The sequence below is a fragment of the Manis javanica genome, chromosome 1 (assembly GCF_040802235.1).
Source record: "Manis javanica isolate MJ-LG chromosome 1, MJ_LKY, whole genome shotgun sequence".
NCBI lineage: Eukaryota > Metazoa > Chordata > Mammalia > Pholidota > Manidae > Manis > Manis javanica.
The window spans coordinates 223317595-223334649 of NC_133156.1; the positions used below are offsets into that span (position 1 = coordinate 223317595).

A 17055-nucleotide genomic window follows, 5' to 3' on the forward strand; every position below is an offset into this window, starting at 1 on the left:
AAGCTTCGGTAATGGTTGCCTCTGAAGGGATAAGCAGAGGAGATGAGACTAGAAAGAACTGGTGGTCAAAGGGGTCTTCAGATTTATCTACAGTGTTTTTAGGTTGAAATAATTTTGACAAAATATTGACAATTATCAATTTGGGTGTTGTGTTATACTTTTTACTTTTCTGTATTCTTTAAATTTATGAAATTAAAATATACACACATATATACCCATACACACAAGTCAGTGTAAACAGTGGAGAACAAAGCATTCCTATGTATTCCAGAAGCATTGAGATGAGGCGTGCATATAGCCTGTTAGCTTATTCAGGGCAAATTCTGTTTGTTTGTAGGATGTCTGAGCTAGATTTCAAAAAGATAATTATCTTCATTTGAACTCATTTGGCTTCTATTTCCTCAGTTTTGCTTCCATAGAAAACCCCATACTATATGTATACCTACTTTCCCTTACTCCAAAGAGCAGCAGAGCCCAAATCTCAGTGAGCTCCCTTTAACTAGGGTTTTAAAATTTTATCCCTTTGTTCTGAGCTTTCTCTAAAACTGTATCAGAGTCTTCACGAGGAAAGTTCAGTTTCCACTAAATATGTGTCCATTCTCATCTAGTCCACACAGGGTGGCCCACAAAAGACCTCACCATGTGCATTTAACAAGTGCAGTGTGAGAGGTCAAGTGACCTGCTCCTGGGAAGCAGCCAGCAGCCCAGCTCCCAACACACAAGCTCAGGTTCCATGTGGTCTGGGAGCTGCAGGGGTGTGCAGTGCCTATCATTGCCCTCGGAGTAGAAGGGGTCATTCAACATCTCCCAGTTACGTAGCCTGACATAAAGCTCTTACTCTCTCCATCCTTGTTCTTCTTCTATAAAACACATACAAAAATATATGTCCTTTCTTCTCATAAGTTGTGAGGATCAAGTGAGGTAATGTGCATGAATGTGTTTGCAAACAAAAATGAAAGGTATTTGTGTAGTATTGACCCCGACCCCTCTCACACCATCAGCCCAGCTGCTCTTCTCAGGGTATCCACCAGGAAGGCCCCGGCCTCTCTGGGCCAGCCTCTGTGCTCCTCCCACTTTCAGTCCAATCTTATGGCCTTCTCTCCTCCTCCACCCTCCTCCCCATTTGCTCTGTCCCCCCTCTCCCTTTTTACCTTTTGTCTCTCCATTCTTGCAGGCAGCCTGACTCCTTTCAAATGTGATCATGTGGTGCATTGCATCACGAAACTGAAGCCCTGTCGGCTGGCTCAGATGGACTCAGATAAAGGATTTTTCCCCTTCTTCAAAGAGGTCAGATACCTGAGATAACATGTTTTGTCTCTTTGATTCTCCCAGGCTCAGGCCACAGGATCACCACATACATCGCCCACTCACGGAGGCGGCCGCCCAATACCCATGCCTGTCCGCTCAACATCTGCTGGCTCCACCCCCACCCACTGTCCACAGGACCCCCTGAGTGGAGTCGGCGGAGACATGCAGGAGGCCTTCGCACAAGGTGAGTTTCAGAAGCAAAGCATAATGGAGAACAGAGTATGCTTACCTTTAAATGAACAGATTTTCATATATAGTAAAAGTAAGTCAAATGCTGTCCCCTCCTCATTAAATGGACTGGTCTCCAGGAAGAGGGCTGCAGGCTTTGTATGTCTGTGAAAAACAGGCGTCTGGGCTTCTTGCTCTTTTTTCTGGGTTATGGGAAGTGCCTTGTTCTCTGGGCTCTGCCTCATCCAGAGGAATTGGATGGAGTAATTCCCAAAGTCAAGTGGTTGGCCTGGGAGTCCTTAGAGCAAGCAAGAGAAGGAAGAGGGACTCTCAATAGAACCTTAGTGAGGCACATTTGCCATTGGATTGCCACAGGCATCTAAGGAACTGGTGGCCAGCACTACTACATAGCTGGGGGAGGACGAGGCGGCTGAGCAAGTCTTGTTGGGGTGGAGATGAAGAGCAGGAGATGGTGGTCCTGGAGATGAAGTCCTGCCAGGGCTAAGGAACGCCATGGAGCAGTGTTTGTTCTACAAGCCAGTTCTTCTGACTGTGGCTAAGAAGCATGGAGTTGACAGGGTCCTGCTCTGTGGGTAGAGAAGAAGAGGGGCGAGACCAATGGACTGCGTACCTCAGGGTGGTGGCTGCCATGGCCCTGTCTCTTCTTAGGTGTTCCACACCGTGTGCAGGGCCTGGCAGACTGAGGTGTATGCGCAGCTCTCCTCTGTGCCCACCCACTGGCATCGCCATCTGCTCTGACTCTCCTCAGGTACGAGGAGAAACCTCCGCAATGACCTGCTGGTGGCTGCGGACTCCATCACCAACACCATGTCATCCCTGGTGAAGGAGCTGCACTCAGGTGATGCCTGGAGCTCCCGCCAGCCTCATGCCTCCCTCCATACCCACGCCCTCCTCGCTTCCTCTCTGCGTGGTAGTGCACACGCCTCCTCACTGCCCGCTCAACCTCTTTGCTTCTAGGAACACACTGGAGTCTCCACCCAGAGCCTCTCTCTCAAACGTGATCATACAGAGATGATTACACACTTAGGTTTCTCTTAAGAATACACCTTGTGGAGCAAACAGCTGAGAATTTAAAGACATTCAGCTCTTAAGTACAGTGAGGCCCCTTCCTCGCTTAACCTGCCTTCCATCTGCACTCTATCCCAGCTGCTCTTTCCCCAGGCCTGATCCACTGCCTCATTCTGAGGGTTTCTTGGATGACTGGAACTGAATCAGCCACAGAAGCTTCTGGACTCTCTCACAGCCACCTTCCTGCTTTCTCCTACTTGATTTGGTTTTGAAAACCTCTTCTCTCCTTTTGTCCCTGAGTAGCCTCTGGTGTCACCTGACTTTCATCACCTGAGCCTGGTGCTTCCTTCACTCCTCACATTCAGTCTAACCTATGACTTTTCTCCCAGTCTCTCCATCACTTAGATTTTCCAGAAACCCTTACCTCATGGCATTTTCCCCTTTACATTAAACCCAGAAAAGAAAGAAAAATACAAAGTCATCCCTATATCATCACATCTTCGAGAATCCCCATGACTTTATCAGTTTTGTAGCTGCCAGGTATTTGCTAACTTTTTTCTACAGTGGGTCATATTCCCATGTTCCATGTTAAACTGATGGTTCCCTTCCCTAGTGCTGTACATCATTTGTACAAGGGGCCTCTTTGTTTCTTATCACCTAATGTAGTGCTGTTATATACCTTGAAGTAGCCTATAAGGTTATTAAGTAAAAATACAAAGCAGTTTTTCCATGGGCCGTTCAAACATACACATTGAAATTATTAGCCCATGCTCTTAGGAAAGGCAAACCTTGGGTACTGCTTCTGACCTTTGCAGGAGAAAGCACTTACCATTGGTGGTGTTAATGGGACCAGACCAAGATCTGACCCACTTCACTCTCAAATCTGCCCATTTTCATTTAGAAGTGAAAAGTCTATGGCATAAGTTGGTTTTTCCAATGCAGTTAAGATAGGATGCCAACTCCCCCATGCAGGGAGTGCCACAGGGACACTGTCTCTGTTCCGGCACTGCTTCTCAAGTCCCATCAGAAGCACTGCCCCCTCCATGCACATGCACACATAACAAGAGGTGGCCACCTTTCAGATGGCACCACAGGCAATTGAAAGTCCCTCCCCTAATATAACTTCCCATAGATGCCAGAAATCCCACTTTCAAAGGGAATTTCTCGGGAGATTTCAGGCCATGGAAATCAAGCAGATTTCAGACATATGTCTCACAGCCACTTATTAGGGTTTATGCAAAACCAATGGCTCATGAGCTCATCACACTAGGCTGAGAGATAGTCAGACATCATTAAACACAAAGTACACAGAGACCAAATAGCTTCACAAAAGCCACAGGTTTATAGGGATTCTCAGTAATCTCTCACAGGAAGAAAGGAAAGGATCATGTAATGTATTTAGAAGGTACCTTGGAGAGCCCATAGTCCAATCCTCTTTAGAAATACAGCATGTGATTGTCAGGAAAGTGATTTGCCTCAAGTTGGGCAACTCAAAGGGGCAAAGCTGGTCCTAGAATTTAGGTGGTAAGGATATTAATCTGAAGCCCTTTGAATCTAATTAATAAGGTTGTCCTCACCCAGGACAAGATGTCAAACCTGCAGTGCCATGAGGGCCCCTTTCACTGATGCTCTGCTCTCTCAAGCAATCAAGCCCATAGGTAGTCCATGTCCACACTTGGCACATAGCTCTATAAAATGCAGAAATAAACACCCCTTACATGTGAGGCTGCCAGTTTTTCAGGGAACAGAAGATCCTTGCCCCAACCGACACATTTTTACTGTCACCGTCAAGGTATTTTTTAGGATAGCATTAGATATTCAGATTATCCTTATGTATGTCCTGTACTGTGTGGACATACTATTTAAATCCATAGCTTGCACTCCTTGTCTTTTTTGAGAAATGTTCACAGATAATGGAATCTTCGAGTTGGAAGGGATTTTAGGAGTTACTTAATCCAGCCGCCTGCTACAAAATTCCTCTGTTTGAAAATTTCCAGTGAGCTCATTCATTCATGACCAGCTCTGATCAGTGGGAAGTTCTTCCTTATCAGGGAGCCAAAATCTGCCTTTCTATAACCAGTTTATCCTTGTTCTACCCTCCGAAGCTACCCAGAGTAAGATCAGTCCCTCCTACTCATGTTAGCCTCTCAAATATTTGATGGCAGATAGTGTGGCTCTCCTTAAGCCTTGTGCTCCTTAGGCCACTCTTCGCAGTTTCTTCAGCCATTCCTAACGTGCCACGGTTTTCACTTTACCATCCTGCCTGCCCCGCCTGGGATGTGGCCAAGTATTTCAAGGCCCCAATTCCAAGTGAGCTCTCAGGGCTGAGCCCACTTTTCCATGTAACCAGGGATCTTCAACCTAGAGCACAGTGAACTGTGACCTCCCCGAGTGGGCCCCCGGGAGAACAACCTTAGATAGCATGAGCTTTTGTCCACACAGCCTCCTAGCACTGTTCACTAACTTTAAGTTTGTTGTCAGCTAAAACCTACAGTGTTTTTTCCTACAGAAGCCAGTGTTAATCTAGGTATTCCCCTCCCACCCCCCACCCCGGGCACTTTTATGGTTGCCTCTTTGAACCTGAATGCAAGGTACGAGGTGTATCTCTAGTAGAGATACAGGCATAGAGAAAACAGCTTTGAGCAAAGGTAGCCACCCCCCACCCCAGTCACCAGGGAAGCCAACAGCAGAGTGGGTGACATTAGACTGGGCTCCTTCTATGGCTCAGGGCTTAGAGGTAAACAGCACGGGGCAGGGACCGCACGGGGCAGGGACCACACGGGGAGTAGACTAGGCGAGTTAAGCGCCCGTGAGCCTTTAGGGCTTCACCCCAAGCCTCCTGAGTTATTCCCTCCACCCTCCTCCTCTGCTTGTACTGTGCTGAAGGGTCACTGGCCTCCTTGGACTTGTTTCCACAGCAGAGGAAGGTGCAGAGGAAGAAGAAGAGAAGATGCAGAATGGGAAAGACAGAGGTAAAGGCAGATCACCAGGACCCCTAGGTTGAATGGAAGCCAGAGCTATAGCCCCCAAATGAAATCCCCTCCTCCCTTTTGTTTCTGCTTCCTTCCTGCAGGCACCTTTCCCCAAAGTTTTAGACCCCCACAGTTCCCTTTACTTGCTTCTCCTGACTGCCAGGTGTTCCCTAGAGGTGGTAGTGTCTCTCGATCAACAGAAGCTTCCTGACTTCCTAATGCTATGATAAATGGTTGGGATACAGGAAGTAGATGCCAGTAAAGCACAAAACATGATCCCTTATGACTCAAACATAACCCAAGGAGTTTATAATAGAGCTAGGAAGCAAGACCAAGTATACAGAATAAATAGGAGATAACAAGTGGCAGGAGAAGTTAATCAGAAAGCTTAGAGTGTATGATTATAAATACAAGAAGCATTTCTGAAATGGAAAAAATTATTATGGGCAGAATAACCAAATGGTTTTGTGGCCTTGGAAGCATTAAAAGCAGTAAAGAAAAGCATCCTCAAAGGGCAGTAACACTTCCTAGATTTATTGTGTATAAAACCTACTTAATAACTTGTATACGAAGAGCTGTGCTAAATGGTTTCCACATATAATCTCATTTAATCCTAACAACCCTATGAAATATATAATAATACCCCATTTTACCAGTGAGGAGATGGGCTCAGAGAAATTTAGGTCATGTAGCTGTTAAGTGGCAGGGATTGGGTTTGAACGGTGTCTTTCTGACTCCAAACCTCATGGCTCTTAATATTCATATTTCTGTGTTACACTGAACAGATAACAAAATTCTCTTTGAACGTTTGAGAGTCAGTTGGTATTTCTGTCACATATTAATATGCTTAATGCTAATTTATCCAAAAGGCCAATGCCCCAATGCAGAGATTTTGGTCTGTCTTGTTCAGGTTGGATCTCCAATGCCTAGAACAGTGCCTAGCACACAGTGGAATGTCAGTAAATTAACAGCCGTAAGGAAATAAACAGGGTGACGTGCTGAAGAGTCCTTTGTCAGGGAGGGTGAGGGAGGGGCTGGCCTGAGGAGGTCAAGGTGTGCAAGACAGGAAGGAGCCAGCACCTGCTCTCTCAGCAGTGGGGCACTTACACCCCTCCTGTTTGCACTGCCCCAAGCAGGGAGGATCCCCCACAGGGCTCAGAGCCGGGACGGAACTTGCCCAGGCACTGCAGGGCTGAGCCCAGATTCAGCCCCGGTATCTCCCAGCTCCAGTGTCCAGTCTGCTCCAGTGTCTGACTAGCAGACCCGTAGACTAAGTGAAGTGGCAAAAGTCTTAAGGAAAGGAAGATGGCCAGTGGGAGATAGAGGTGAGGAAGCCATGATGGAAAGGTGGAGGGGAGCGCCTTGGGAGGGCTCTGCAGCATCGTTTCCCGAAGGGGTGAGTGTGGGTAAGAGAGGCAGGACTCTGAAGTAGCCAGGGAAGAAACTGGTAGACAAGGACAAACATACTCCAGATGCTGAACCTGAGAGTGTCAGTCAGGATGGGGCCTGGGAGAAAGTGGGCCATAGCTATGATGAGTTGGTGACAGTGACATACTTGGCATGGCTGTCAAAAGGTCAGAAGTAGAAGGCAGCAATTTGAAATATCTAGAAATACCAAGAATCTAGAAAAGACTGACTTCCCCATGCCGATAGAGGATGAGGAAGATGGCAGGAGGGAGGTAGTGCAAGAGGTGAAGAGAGGAGGAGATACACAGAGATACATTCACACTTAAGTAAACACATACTCCCAACACATGCACACGCATGCACGTGCACACACACAGTCTGGCCAGATCCCAACATTCATGTGGAATGTTCTTGGCTGAAGAAGGAGGGATGTAAGTGCCCCGCCGCTGAGAGTAACAGCTGCTGCTTTGGCCTCTCCTCACATACCCCCTTGCCTCCCCAGTAGCTTTTCCCATGCCTCCCCTCAGTCCCCTTCCTCTCCCCGGAAGCACACAGAGGACTCTGCCCTGACCACTGGGCCTTGCCCTGACTGTGGACTCCAGCCCTTCGTCCTGGTTCTGGTCTGGGTGCCGGCTGCATCTCACATGTGCCTGGGCATGGCTTCCTCTGTCTTTGCACCTGTGCTGCCCTGTCAGTATCTCTTCTTTCTGTCCCTCTTGCTCTTAGTATCTACCTCTCTCTCTCTCAGTGCATATACTAGAGTTTCTGTGTGTCTCTGTGGAATCTTTTTTGAGAGAATGCCTGAATTTGTATTCCTGTGGCTTAGGTGTTGTCCCCAACGGGAAGAGCTCTCAGAGTTAGGGTAAGAGATGGGTCAGGTTTTTAAAAACTGTTTGGTCTGGTACAGGTCCTAGGATATGTCCCTGTAGCTGAAATGTAACTGTTATGTGGGTGTAGTTACAAAACCAAGTGTTTTTATGGATGGACCTTCTGATTCTCTGCCACGATTTGAGCATGGTACCTTACTATAAACTGATACCGCAGTAACTAGTGTCACATAGGCATTAGAAAGCAGTAACAATCAGCATTAAAAAGAGATTTGTGTCTTTCGGGTTGAAGTCATGCTGGCATAGAATCAACACAACTTGGTCAACACCCTGTTAGGACTTTCCAGCCACATTCGGCCCTGCCCTAGGCCTCTCCCTGCCCTACCCTGGCTCTCTGGGTAATGCTGGGGAATGCTTCTGCCCCACTGGGGTACCCTTCCTACTTTGCATCCCCTCACCCCTCACCTCGTACTTGGACTCACTAATGAGTATTGTAACCAAGACTGCATAGATAAAACATAGACTAGTGGAACTCACCCCAGATCACTCCACAGCCCTAAATTCATCTCACCTACACCAGAGCCTCATGTTATGCTCCTGTGTCCTTCAGAAGCACCTCTCCCTAAACCGCCATCCATGGTGGTGGGAGCTGTAGATCCAGTTTGCATACTTAGTGCTTCTGCATGTCTGGTAGGCTGACTGCCATGGCCCTCTGTGAGCAGACACAAGCTTTCGAAGGTCCAGGCAGGCAGTGTTCGAGATTCCAAGGTGAGCAAGAGTACGACTTAGCATTCCCACACAACTATGCTTGCAGGAAGGAAATACTGCCCTTATCAAAGTTTAACTCACTTTCACCTTGCTCACTTCCAGAACCAAATGGGCTGACATAACTGCTTCCTAGATTTAAGGTGGCTTCGTTTCCATTTCAGTATTATTTTCCTTCTCCTGAGCAGCACTGTCTCCCTGGCTGTTTGATGTCAGTTGCAGCTGCCTGTTGTAGGTAGTGTGACTCTCCCCACTGTTTCAGAAAAAGCAGACATATGGAGAGCAAAGGGGAGAGGCAATTCCAGGAGCCCATGAGTGTGCTGGGCCAGGGAACCCCTGAGAGGGGAGATCCAGGGTGGTGAGGAGACCCTGGGTGTGATCTCGGTGTGTTGTTTGTATCCCTGCCGCACAGGTTAGCAGAGAAGCCAGGACAGAGAGGCCGTGCAGGTGAGTACAGCATTCTCTGCTCCCACTCTCCTCTGCCCACAGCCCTTTCCTTGGTCACACTTGCCAAGCCAGAGCCATCTGAACAGAGCCCAGTGGGACCCTTCTCTTTGCCCCAGCCCCATCAGCATACCTCCTTGGCCTGGTGTCTGGGTGCTGACCTACCTTGCGCTGTACTGGGCCTGGGCCTCAGGCGTGCCTCAGTGTCCCAAGTCTGCATGCCACTGGCAGATGCATCTGGCTGGGAAGGCTCTGGAAGCAGGTGTCAGAGGTCCACTGAGAGCCACCCACTTCCCGGGGTTGCCTCTCCTTGCCCCTGATTTCCCTCAACCACTGTCATTCCTCTCTGGGGGTCCAAACCACCGCTGGTGCACCCCTGGGGTTCCACCACCCAGAGCTGTAACCTGCCACAGTATCTGACTGCAGATACACACTTCTCCATAAAGCCCACCAACTCCATAAAGCCCACCACGCCTTTTGCAGGATGCCTGACCATGCTCTATCTTCTCACTTCTTAAATAAAATTAATGAAAGTCCAGATTTCCCCAGAGGCAAATGTCCATTGCCTCCAGGAATTAGCCTTCACATTTTTCCATCTCAGGATCTTAATGCCTATACCACCCAGTTCCAAGATATTGCAGCTTCTGGGCATGCTCACCAAAAGGAAGGGACGAAAACAACTGGACAACAATCTGTTCAGGAGAAGAGTTTTTTCAAGGATAGATGCCTTCGAGGCATCCATAAGATTTCTATCTATTTTTCAATTTTTCTCCCCTCCCTTCTCCACTTCTTATATTTAAAAGTTAGTCCATCTTCCTCAGGTACAGACCTTCCAGGCAGAAAAGCTGTGCAGCCCTACGATCCAGAAAAGGAGCTTTCCCAGATCCTTCCTGCAGTCTCATGGTGGGGGCAGGTTCTGGGACCTTGACCCCTCCGCATCTGCACCAGGCCCTGGAGGGGCTCTCTTCTGCTCACTCCCCAAGACTGCCCTCTCTGAGCCTGTCCAGACTTGGGGATCGTGCACACTATGGATAGGTAGCACCCAAGCTGCAGAAATTCTCTCACTGCCCGAGAAATTACAGAGCCTCGAGGGCTTGGCCAGGCTTTTGCCTAAACTCACTGCATTATCAGGCGAGGCCTTCCCTGAAAGCAAGTCTAGGCTGCCACAGCCAACAAGGGAGTCAGGAGCTGACTTGCCCTTCGGGAGCCTGCCAGAGCCCCACTCCCCGGGGCACAGGGAGCTGGGCAATGAGGAAGGGCAGGCCAGAACCACGTGGCCAAGCCCTCTGTGCAGAGGGGAGACTAAGACCCACCACCCAAGAGCTTTGGTGTCAGAACTTGAATCAGAGCTGGGTCTGCTGGTCCCAGTGCTGCCGGATGACCCCCATCAGGAGTTATGAGTAACTCACCAACACTAGAGTCAAATGAAAAGCATAAAAACTCAGCCAGCATGAGGCAAAGGCCTTCTCTACTCAGTATTTACAGGCACAGCCCAACCTCTTTGTGCTCCTCCCCAGTCACAATCCTTCTTCCCAAGAAACCACCATATTGCAACCTTTCACCACGAACCCAGCTCTTTCTTTTCCTGGAAAAGTCCTGTCCCTGTGCCCTGAGCACCAACTCCAAAGATGCTAGGACCCCCCGGAAGTGGGGGAGCACCCCTTTCCCTTAGACATTGTAAGGTGTGAGTCTTGTGAGCTTGTTCCATCTCCGGATGAAAGGACAGCACCCCCGCAGCTGCCTGGTCCCCAGCAGAGGTTAGCATGTGGCGGGAGACCCTGGGCAGTGCCCTGAGACAGTGTCTGCCCTGCCCAGGCACCGGGGACATGCGGCAAGCTGGCATCGACACAAGGAAGGCGAGGTCCTCCCCCAGAGGCACATTCCTGTCCATCTTTCTGCTGCACACCTGGACCAGGCCTGCAGGCTGCCAGATGTCACCACCTGCCAGGGAGAGGGGAGATGCTTCACCCCAGCGGGTGGGAAGTGGGAGGGACCGCCCAGTGCTGCTGCTGGTGGGCCTCCCCCTTGCACAGTCCTGCATGAACTAGCATCTTCCTCACTCCCCTCTGGGCATGGTCTCATCTCTGCAACAGGAATTTACCTGGTGGTTGACAAGAGAAAAGAAAACAGCACGAATCTCCTGTGTGTGTGACCTAATGGGGTTCTTGCTGGCATCTTGCCAGCACGTGGGGTGCTCCGGGGGTGGGGTGGAGCACAACTTTCCTCCCGACTTTTGACCTTTAAAAGCCAACAGGTTTTCTTCCCCGTGCAAAAGACAGCTTCAGGCCCGGCTCAGTTCTACATTCACACCCAGGCCACAGTGCTAAAAATAGCCTCCTTCCTTTCTTTCACACTGCTTGGGCTTCCGCCCCGTGCCGCCGCGGCTCTGCAGCCCTGGCGGGAAGGGAGAGCACAGAGCTCTGCACTGCAAGCCCGGGGCGGCTCCTCCTCCTCAGAGGATTCTGTGCAGTAACCCGGGCCGTCCGGCAGGGAGCACTGAGCCGTGACCGCCAGGGGGAGCCTCGACCCCGGGGTGCGGCGCTCACGCAGCCGCCACCGACTCGGGGTTCCTTCCATTCTGCTCTGGCACGCGTGATAGTCAATCCCAATTCCTGGTGATTTTCATTTATTTTTTTTCTCCTCTCTGGGCTCCAGGATGTTATTTTTAGTAGAAGAACTGCAATAAATATTTATAAAGGGCAGTGACTGGAATGAAGTGAGGCCCCACAGCTGGTTGTCCAATCCCCCTCAACTCACGCCTCTGCAGACCCCTGCCCGCTGCCCAGGGAAGTCTGTGCAGAGCTTGGGGGCCAGCCGGCAGCCACACAGGGAGAGTCTCATGGAGACCTCTTGAGGAAGCAGGCAGGGGAAAAGAGAGAGGGCCTACTCTCTCATCCTTCCTTCTCCATGCGTCTCTGCTCCCTGGACGCCTCCCATTTCCTCCTTCCTAAAGAAGTGAAGGCTTGTGCGAGGGAGCGCCATACTCTGCGAGGCCCCCTTGCTCAGGGTCAGGAGTACTGGGCATGAGGGGCAGGTGCAGCTGGGTTGCTCCAGCAGTGTGCGAGCAAGGAGGAAACAGGAGCTGGTTTCCTCCCCCGTGAGAAGAACACTGCCCCTTGGGACCTCAGAAGCGGCCGCCAGGCCTGGTGGGGGGCTTGCCTCCCAGAGCAGCTCTGCCGAGGCTCACACTGTGACCAGCAGTGGGCTGGGGCCCTGGAGAGCCAGCAGGGGCTCCGGTAGGAGAAAAACACTGGTAACTGGTGCTCTACACAGGAGACAGGGATCTGGGCCTGCCTGGAGGACCAGAAGGGGCAAGGTGAGAGTAACCATGCAGAAAGTTCTAGGGGGGACACTCAGTGCCAACCAATGGCGAGATTAGGTTTGGAGGTTGCTGCAAGTTCTCAGATGACCCTGTTGGGTGACAGTGCTTTCCCCCATAATCCTGACTTCTCACACTTTGTACCACCCCTGAAGAAGACCCCCACTTTCCTGGTCCTCACAGAAACTGCTTCATCTTCCAGAGCAGAAAGAGCAAAAAGAACAGTCAAATTAGAAGTACCGATGGCTCCCAACTAGCCAAGTGCTCAGGCCAGCTGGGGTGCTTTGGCAGTGTCTCCTGGGCACAGTGTGGCTCATCAGGCTCCTAACTGCTCAGCAAGTTCTCTTTCTGTCCACTTGCCTTGGTGAAGGAGTAGCCTCAACATCTTCCGCCACAGGAGAGGCTCTGAACTCCCAGCTTCTAACAGCACCTCAAGATGGTAAGGGGGGCTGGAGAGAGCCACAGGGATGAACTCAGAAGCCAGCATGATGGGGCATGTGTTCCATTTCTATATAAATTACTACTGACAGTTGGCTTCGTTTAAAGCTAGAATATCCACCATTATCTCAGATCCCTGAGGTACCCTGACTTCTTGGCATCTGCTTGAGAATGCAGACCCATCTCAGAAGCTTGAAGTGTGTCCTTTCCTTAACACTGGAACATAGGTGGTTATCCTGTCATGGGCACTTCCTTCTTAATTGCTCTGTGACCATTTAGGAGCCCAGTTTAACCAAAGTAGGTGATCTTTTGAGAGCATTTATATATATTGTCAGCATCATGGGCCCCCTGGGCTAGTGCTGTTTCATATCTACGAAGACCCCTGGAGAGGTCCTAAATGCATCCTGGGTCTTGAGGAAGCCACAGCCCCACCAAGCTCAGGTCCATAAATCCCAGCCACGCTGAGCTTCCATTTGTTTCCACAGCCCCCGCATTCTGCTGGCTGTGCTTCATCCACCGGCAGACTCCCCCTCTTCTGCACTGCTTACTCCCTGCTCCTGTAGTCTGACAGCTTCAGAAAGGTACAGTTGCTATGGCAATGCCTAGAGCCATCTGAATTCCTGCTGCACCCTCTGGAAGAAGAGGGCTCCTGAAGAGCCATTCTGTGGATTCCAAATCTAGCCTTCCCTGGCCTCTCCTCCATCAGGGGTCATATGGCTGTTACAGACTGAGGAATGGAAGGTAGGTAGCCCATCTTCCTTGGGAAGATACCCTCCGTAGCTGCGAGCCACATGCCCCCCGGACAGTTCTGTGCGTGTGGATCATAACATGAAGTGAGACTCCCTGCCTGGGGCTCTTAGGTGTGATATAATACCTGTGGCTCTCAGACTTCAAATCAGAATCCCCTGGAGGCTTTGAATAAGGATCCCCTAGAGGACTTTGTAATGTATGGATAGCTGGGTCTCACCGCCAGAATTTCTGATTTGGTAGCTGTGGGTGGAGCAGGCGGTGGTGGTACTGTAGGTCGAAAGACCACACTGTGAGGATCACCGTGCAATTTTAGGAGGAGAAAAGCATCCACATCAGTGCAAAGAGCCTTCACGTATCAGGTGGCAAAAGGCCAGAGTCTGCTATCTCTTCCAGAAGAAAAAGAAGGGGGCTCGTACAGTCACATTTCTTGGTGAGGGGCCCTGGGGAACGTGTGCTAGGACTGTGGTCTTACGCTGTGGTTCTTGGTTCCCAACAAGACCTTCCCCTAGACATGAAGAAGGGGGCAACATCACAAGAGAAACCTTGAATTTACAGAAGCCCAACATCCTGGATGCCTCATGGCTGAGTGAGTCATACCCAGTCTAGAGTCTAGGGGTCGGGGTGGAGGGTGCCAAGGGCCTGCCTGGCTCGGGGGCTGTCAGAGGCATCTAGCTCCTACCATTAGAGCTTTTACACCCAGATGCTTTCCCCACAATGCAAATACTGTATTCCACACTAAGCAGGGTTCAGGCCCCAGCTGGGCTGCTTACTTTCAGCCTATCTGAAACACCAACTCCCATGGGTGTTATTCTAAGAGAAAATTATTACTAGAGGACCTAAGATAAGTGTTGCAGGCCTACCCCAGTTACACATAGCAGATCCCGGGGATTCTGATGCTTTTTCTACACACTTAACCCTATCTGAAAAACCCGGGCTGTAGTGGTGGGCCTACATGTCTCTCCTGCCTGGGTGTGTCTGCAAACTGGTGGGACATGTGGGCGTCATCTGACTTCTGCCTCCTACCACAAGAGAGGACAGTTGGCGTAGGGCCATGGCATGAAAGAAGTGGACATCAAACCAGTTCTCGGAAGCAGTGAAGGAAATGAACATCAAGCCAATTCCAGAAAGCAATTTTTTTTTGCAAAAGTGTCCCAGTTTGTGAAGGTTTGTATGGTGGCAGGTGCTTTCATTTCGAAACTGTAGAATCCCCGAGGGAGACCATGGGGAGGACAGGGACTTGCTGGGGAGGAGGGCCCTTTGAAGAGGCAGACGCTAGGTAGTTATCCTGATATTTCTGAAGTAAATAGAGCCTGGCACTGCTCAAGGTAGAGATTAAGAAGGGATAAGTGGCTAGGGTGGGGGATTCATTCAGAGGATACCTGAGGAGCCCTGACTTTTGTGCACCAGGTCCCTCTTCAGCCTCCAGGCCTCACTGAATGCAGGGCTGTAGGCGTGAAGGGTAGAGCCTGGTCTGAGCTCACCCGAGGGGGTGGGCTTGGAAGCCCAGCATGGCCCTCTAAAGCCCACCAGGCTGGGAACAGTGGGTGAAAACACAATGGGAAATGGTCACTGCTCAGAGTTAGTTCTAGTTCCTGAGAGTGTTGGTTTTGGGGCAGTGACTGGGAGAGGAGATGGGAGAGTGTGTCTCTATGAGTTTAAGGGCCGTGACTAACACAGAGAAATTTTACAGCTTTAAGGGCCCAGGCTCTGTCTACTAGTAAGAGTTCATTGTATTTCATAATCAATTAGAGCCTGAATCCCCATCGGCCCCCACAGGAGTCCTCCCGCACGTCACAGAAGAACTTGTTAGATGTTGGCCTAAAGCCATTGCCACACCTCCCACTGGTGTTCTGAGGCCTTTGGCCTGTGGGAGGATGGTGGGCAGATGCACTCACCGAATCTGGGTGAGGGGCACAGTGAGTCCTCGGCATGTGTGCAGGTATGTGTGATGCACATGCGCACACACACACATACAAGGGCCTTCTAGCTTGAGTCTGAGGCCACAGGTGTTTAGCTTTCCCTGAGGTGGGCATAGCCTTGGACTCAGCCCCTGACCCTTGGGGCTGGGGATGCATCTACACCAGCAGGCTTCAAGCTCGTGTGTACACAGTGGGCTTTTCATTATGATCCCAGCTTGAGGGTGATGCCATCCTAGTCCCAAGACCTTTCTCATTTAGTCTTTTTCCCACCCAGCCAGAGAAGTCATTCTTGCATGCCAAGCATCCAACCCTAACAGGAGGAATTCAGGCTGGGTCCTGGATCCCAAGCCTCTAGAAGTCCTCTGCATCCACCGCTTCTCAAATCCCAGGCCAGGCAGTCAAGACCCCCATCTCCACACTCCCCCAGAAAGCAGGCCCCACTCTCCCTCCACAAATCCTCGCAGGCCACCAGTGGCGGTGATTGGTATATCCTTTTCACCAGCTCATAAACAATCCGAGGAACAGTGCCTGCGTGACCCTGCCTGCCGTGGCTCCTGGGCCTCTCAGGTATTCTCTCTTTGGGGCTCCCCTGATGGGATTGGTCTTTGGAAGAATAGGCCCCTGGGGCTGCTGAGAAGGAAGCCATGCAGACAGGGAAGTCGAGACCTGGGGAGGCAGGGTGCTGGGGAGCAGCTCCACTCTCAGAAACCAGGCACAGCTGTGGGCCGAGGACTCGGGCTGCCCGAGCTTCCTTCCAGACCAGCGCCCCGGGATGGGAGTCAGGCTGGACCACGGCGAGTGTGAGAAAGGGAACCTCCAGGCCCAGTGCTCTGTGGGCGCCCTTTTGCCTGGCCTGCTTGCTGGGTCTTATTTTCCTCATTGTCTAAGAACCATCCTGGGTACATTCTTTACACAGCCTCCCCTAGGACCCTTCTCAGAGGAGCTATGAGTTTGGAGAACAGCAGACTGAAGCGAGGGGAGTGTAGGCTGACACAGAAAAGGGAGGAAAGGGCTGGAAGAGGGGCAGAATTCAGGTGAGGGGCTGGGAGGCAGAATCTGGTGATCGCACTCCTGAGCCCCAGGCTTAGAATATCTCATTCCTTTGTCCTGTTGCTGCCGCAGCTCACTTGAGCCGGGGATTTCACGCTCACTACATCTCCATTGGTTTAGCTGGGGGCAGGGGAGCCCCGTGTGAGCCTCCTGGGATCCCTAACCCCAAGCTGGCCCCTGCCCCAGGCCAGGCCTTATCTCCCTGCCGCACCCTGGCCCTTGCCCAGTTTATGGTGCTCAGCTGCACTGTCAAGGGGGAGTTGATGGAATTTCCCTGGGGCTTGCTCTGGTTCCAGAAGTCACTTATCTTCTTGCCCTCAGCCACTGCTTGAGAGTGGAGGGGAGTTAGACTGGGGTCATTGGAAGGCCTCTAGAGCCAAACTTTGCAAACTGAGTTTTAAAGCTAGGGTGGAGCTGGGAGAGGCCTTGTTTTAACATTTCTGTTTACCAAGGCCCCTACCCTGACCTGCCCACAGCCCACCTCACCTAGCTCCTGGCTGGTCTTTTCCTGCATAGTCTTTCAAGGGAGAGAGCTCCCTGAACAAGGTTGCTCTCTAGCTGTGTTGTACACACAGAAGTATCCTCAACAAGGCCTTTTGACTCAGCACACCCGACAGGAGCTCCCCTCCAGCAGGGCCCTGGAGGATCACAAGCCACAG

The 17055-nt window shown here is 50.9% G+C and overlaps 1 protein-coding gene across 4 annotated transcripts in view; it reads left to right on the top strand.

Moving 5' to 3' along the window:
- The window catches only part of DTNB (dystrobrevin beta), a 248010-nt gene that overhangs the window by 220036 nt on the left and 10919 nt on the right, over window positions 1-17055 (top strand). For 3 of the 4 annotated variants that reach the window (XM_073215687.1, XM_073215682.1, XM_073215691.1), the window contains 5 exons: window positions 1333-1492; window positions 2246-2335; window positions 5424-5477; window positions 8889-8923; window positions 10736-10869. In XM_073215687.1, coding sequence (XP_073071788.1) covers window positions 1333-1492; window positions 2246-2335; window positions 5424-5477; window positions 8889-8893 — 309 coding nt within the window. In that variant the 3' untranslated portion in view covers window positions 8894-8923; window positions 10736-10869. Of the gene's footprint in view, window positions 1-1332; window positions 1493-2245; window positions 2336-5423; window positions 5478-8888; window positions 8924-10735; window positions 10870-17055 lie in introns of those variants that run through there. The other variant, XM_073215680.1, reaches the window with a different exon arrangement.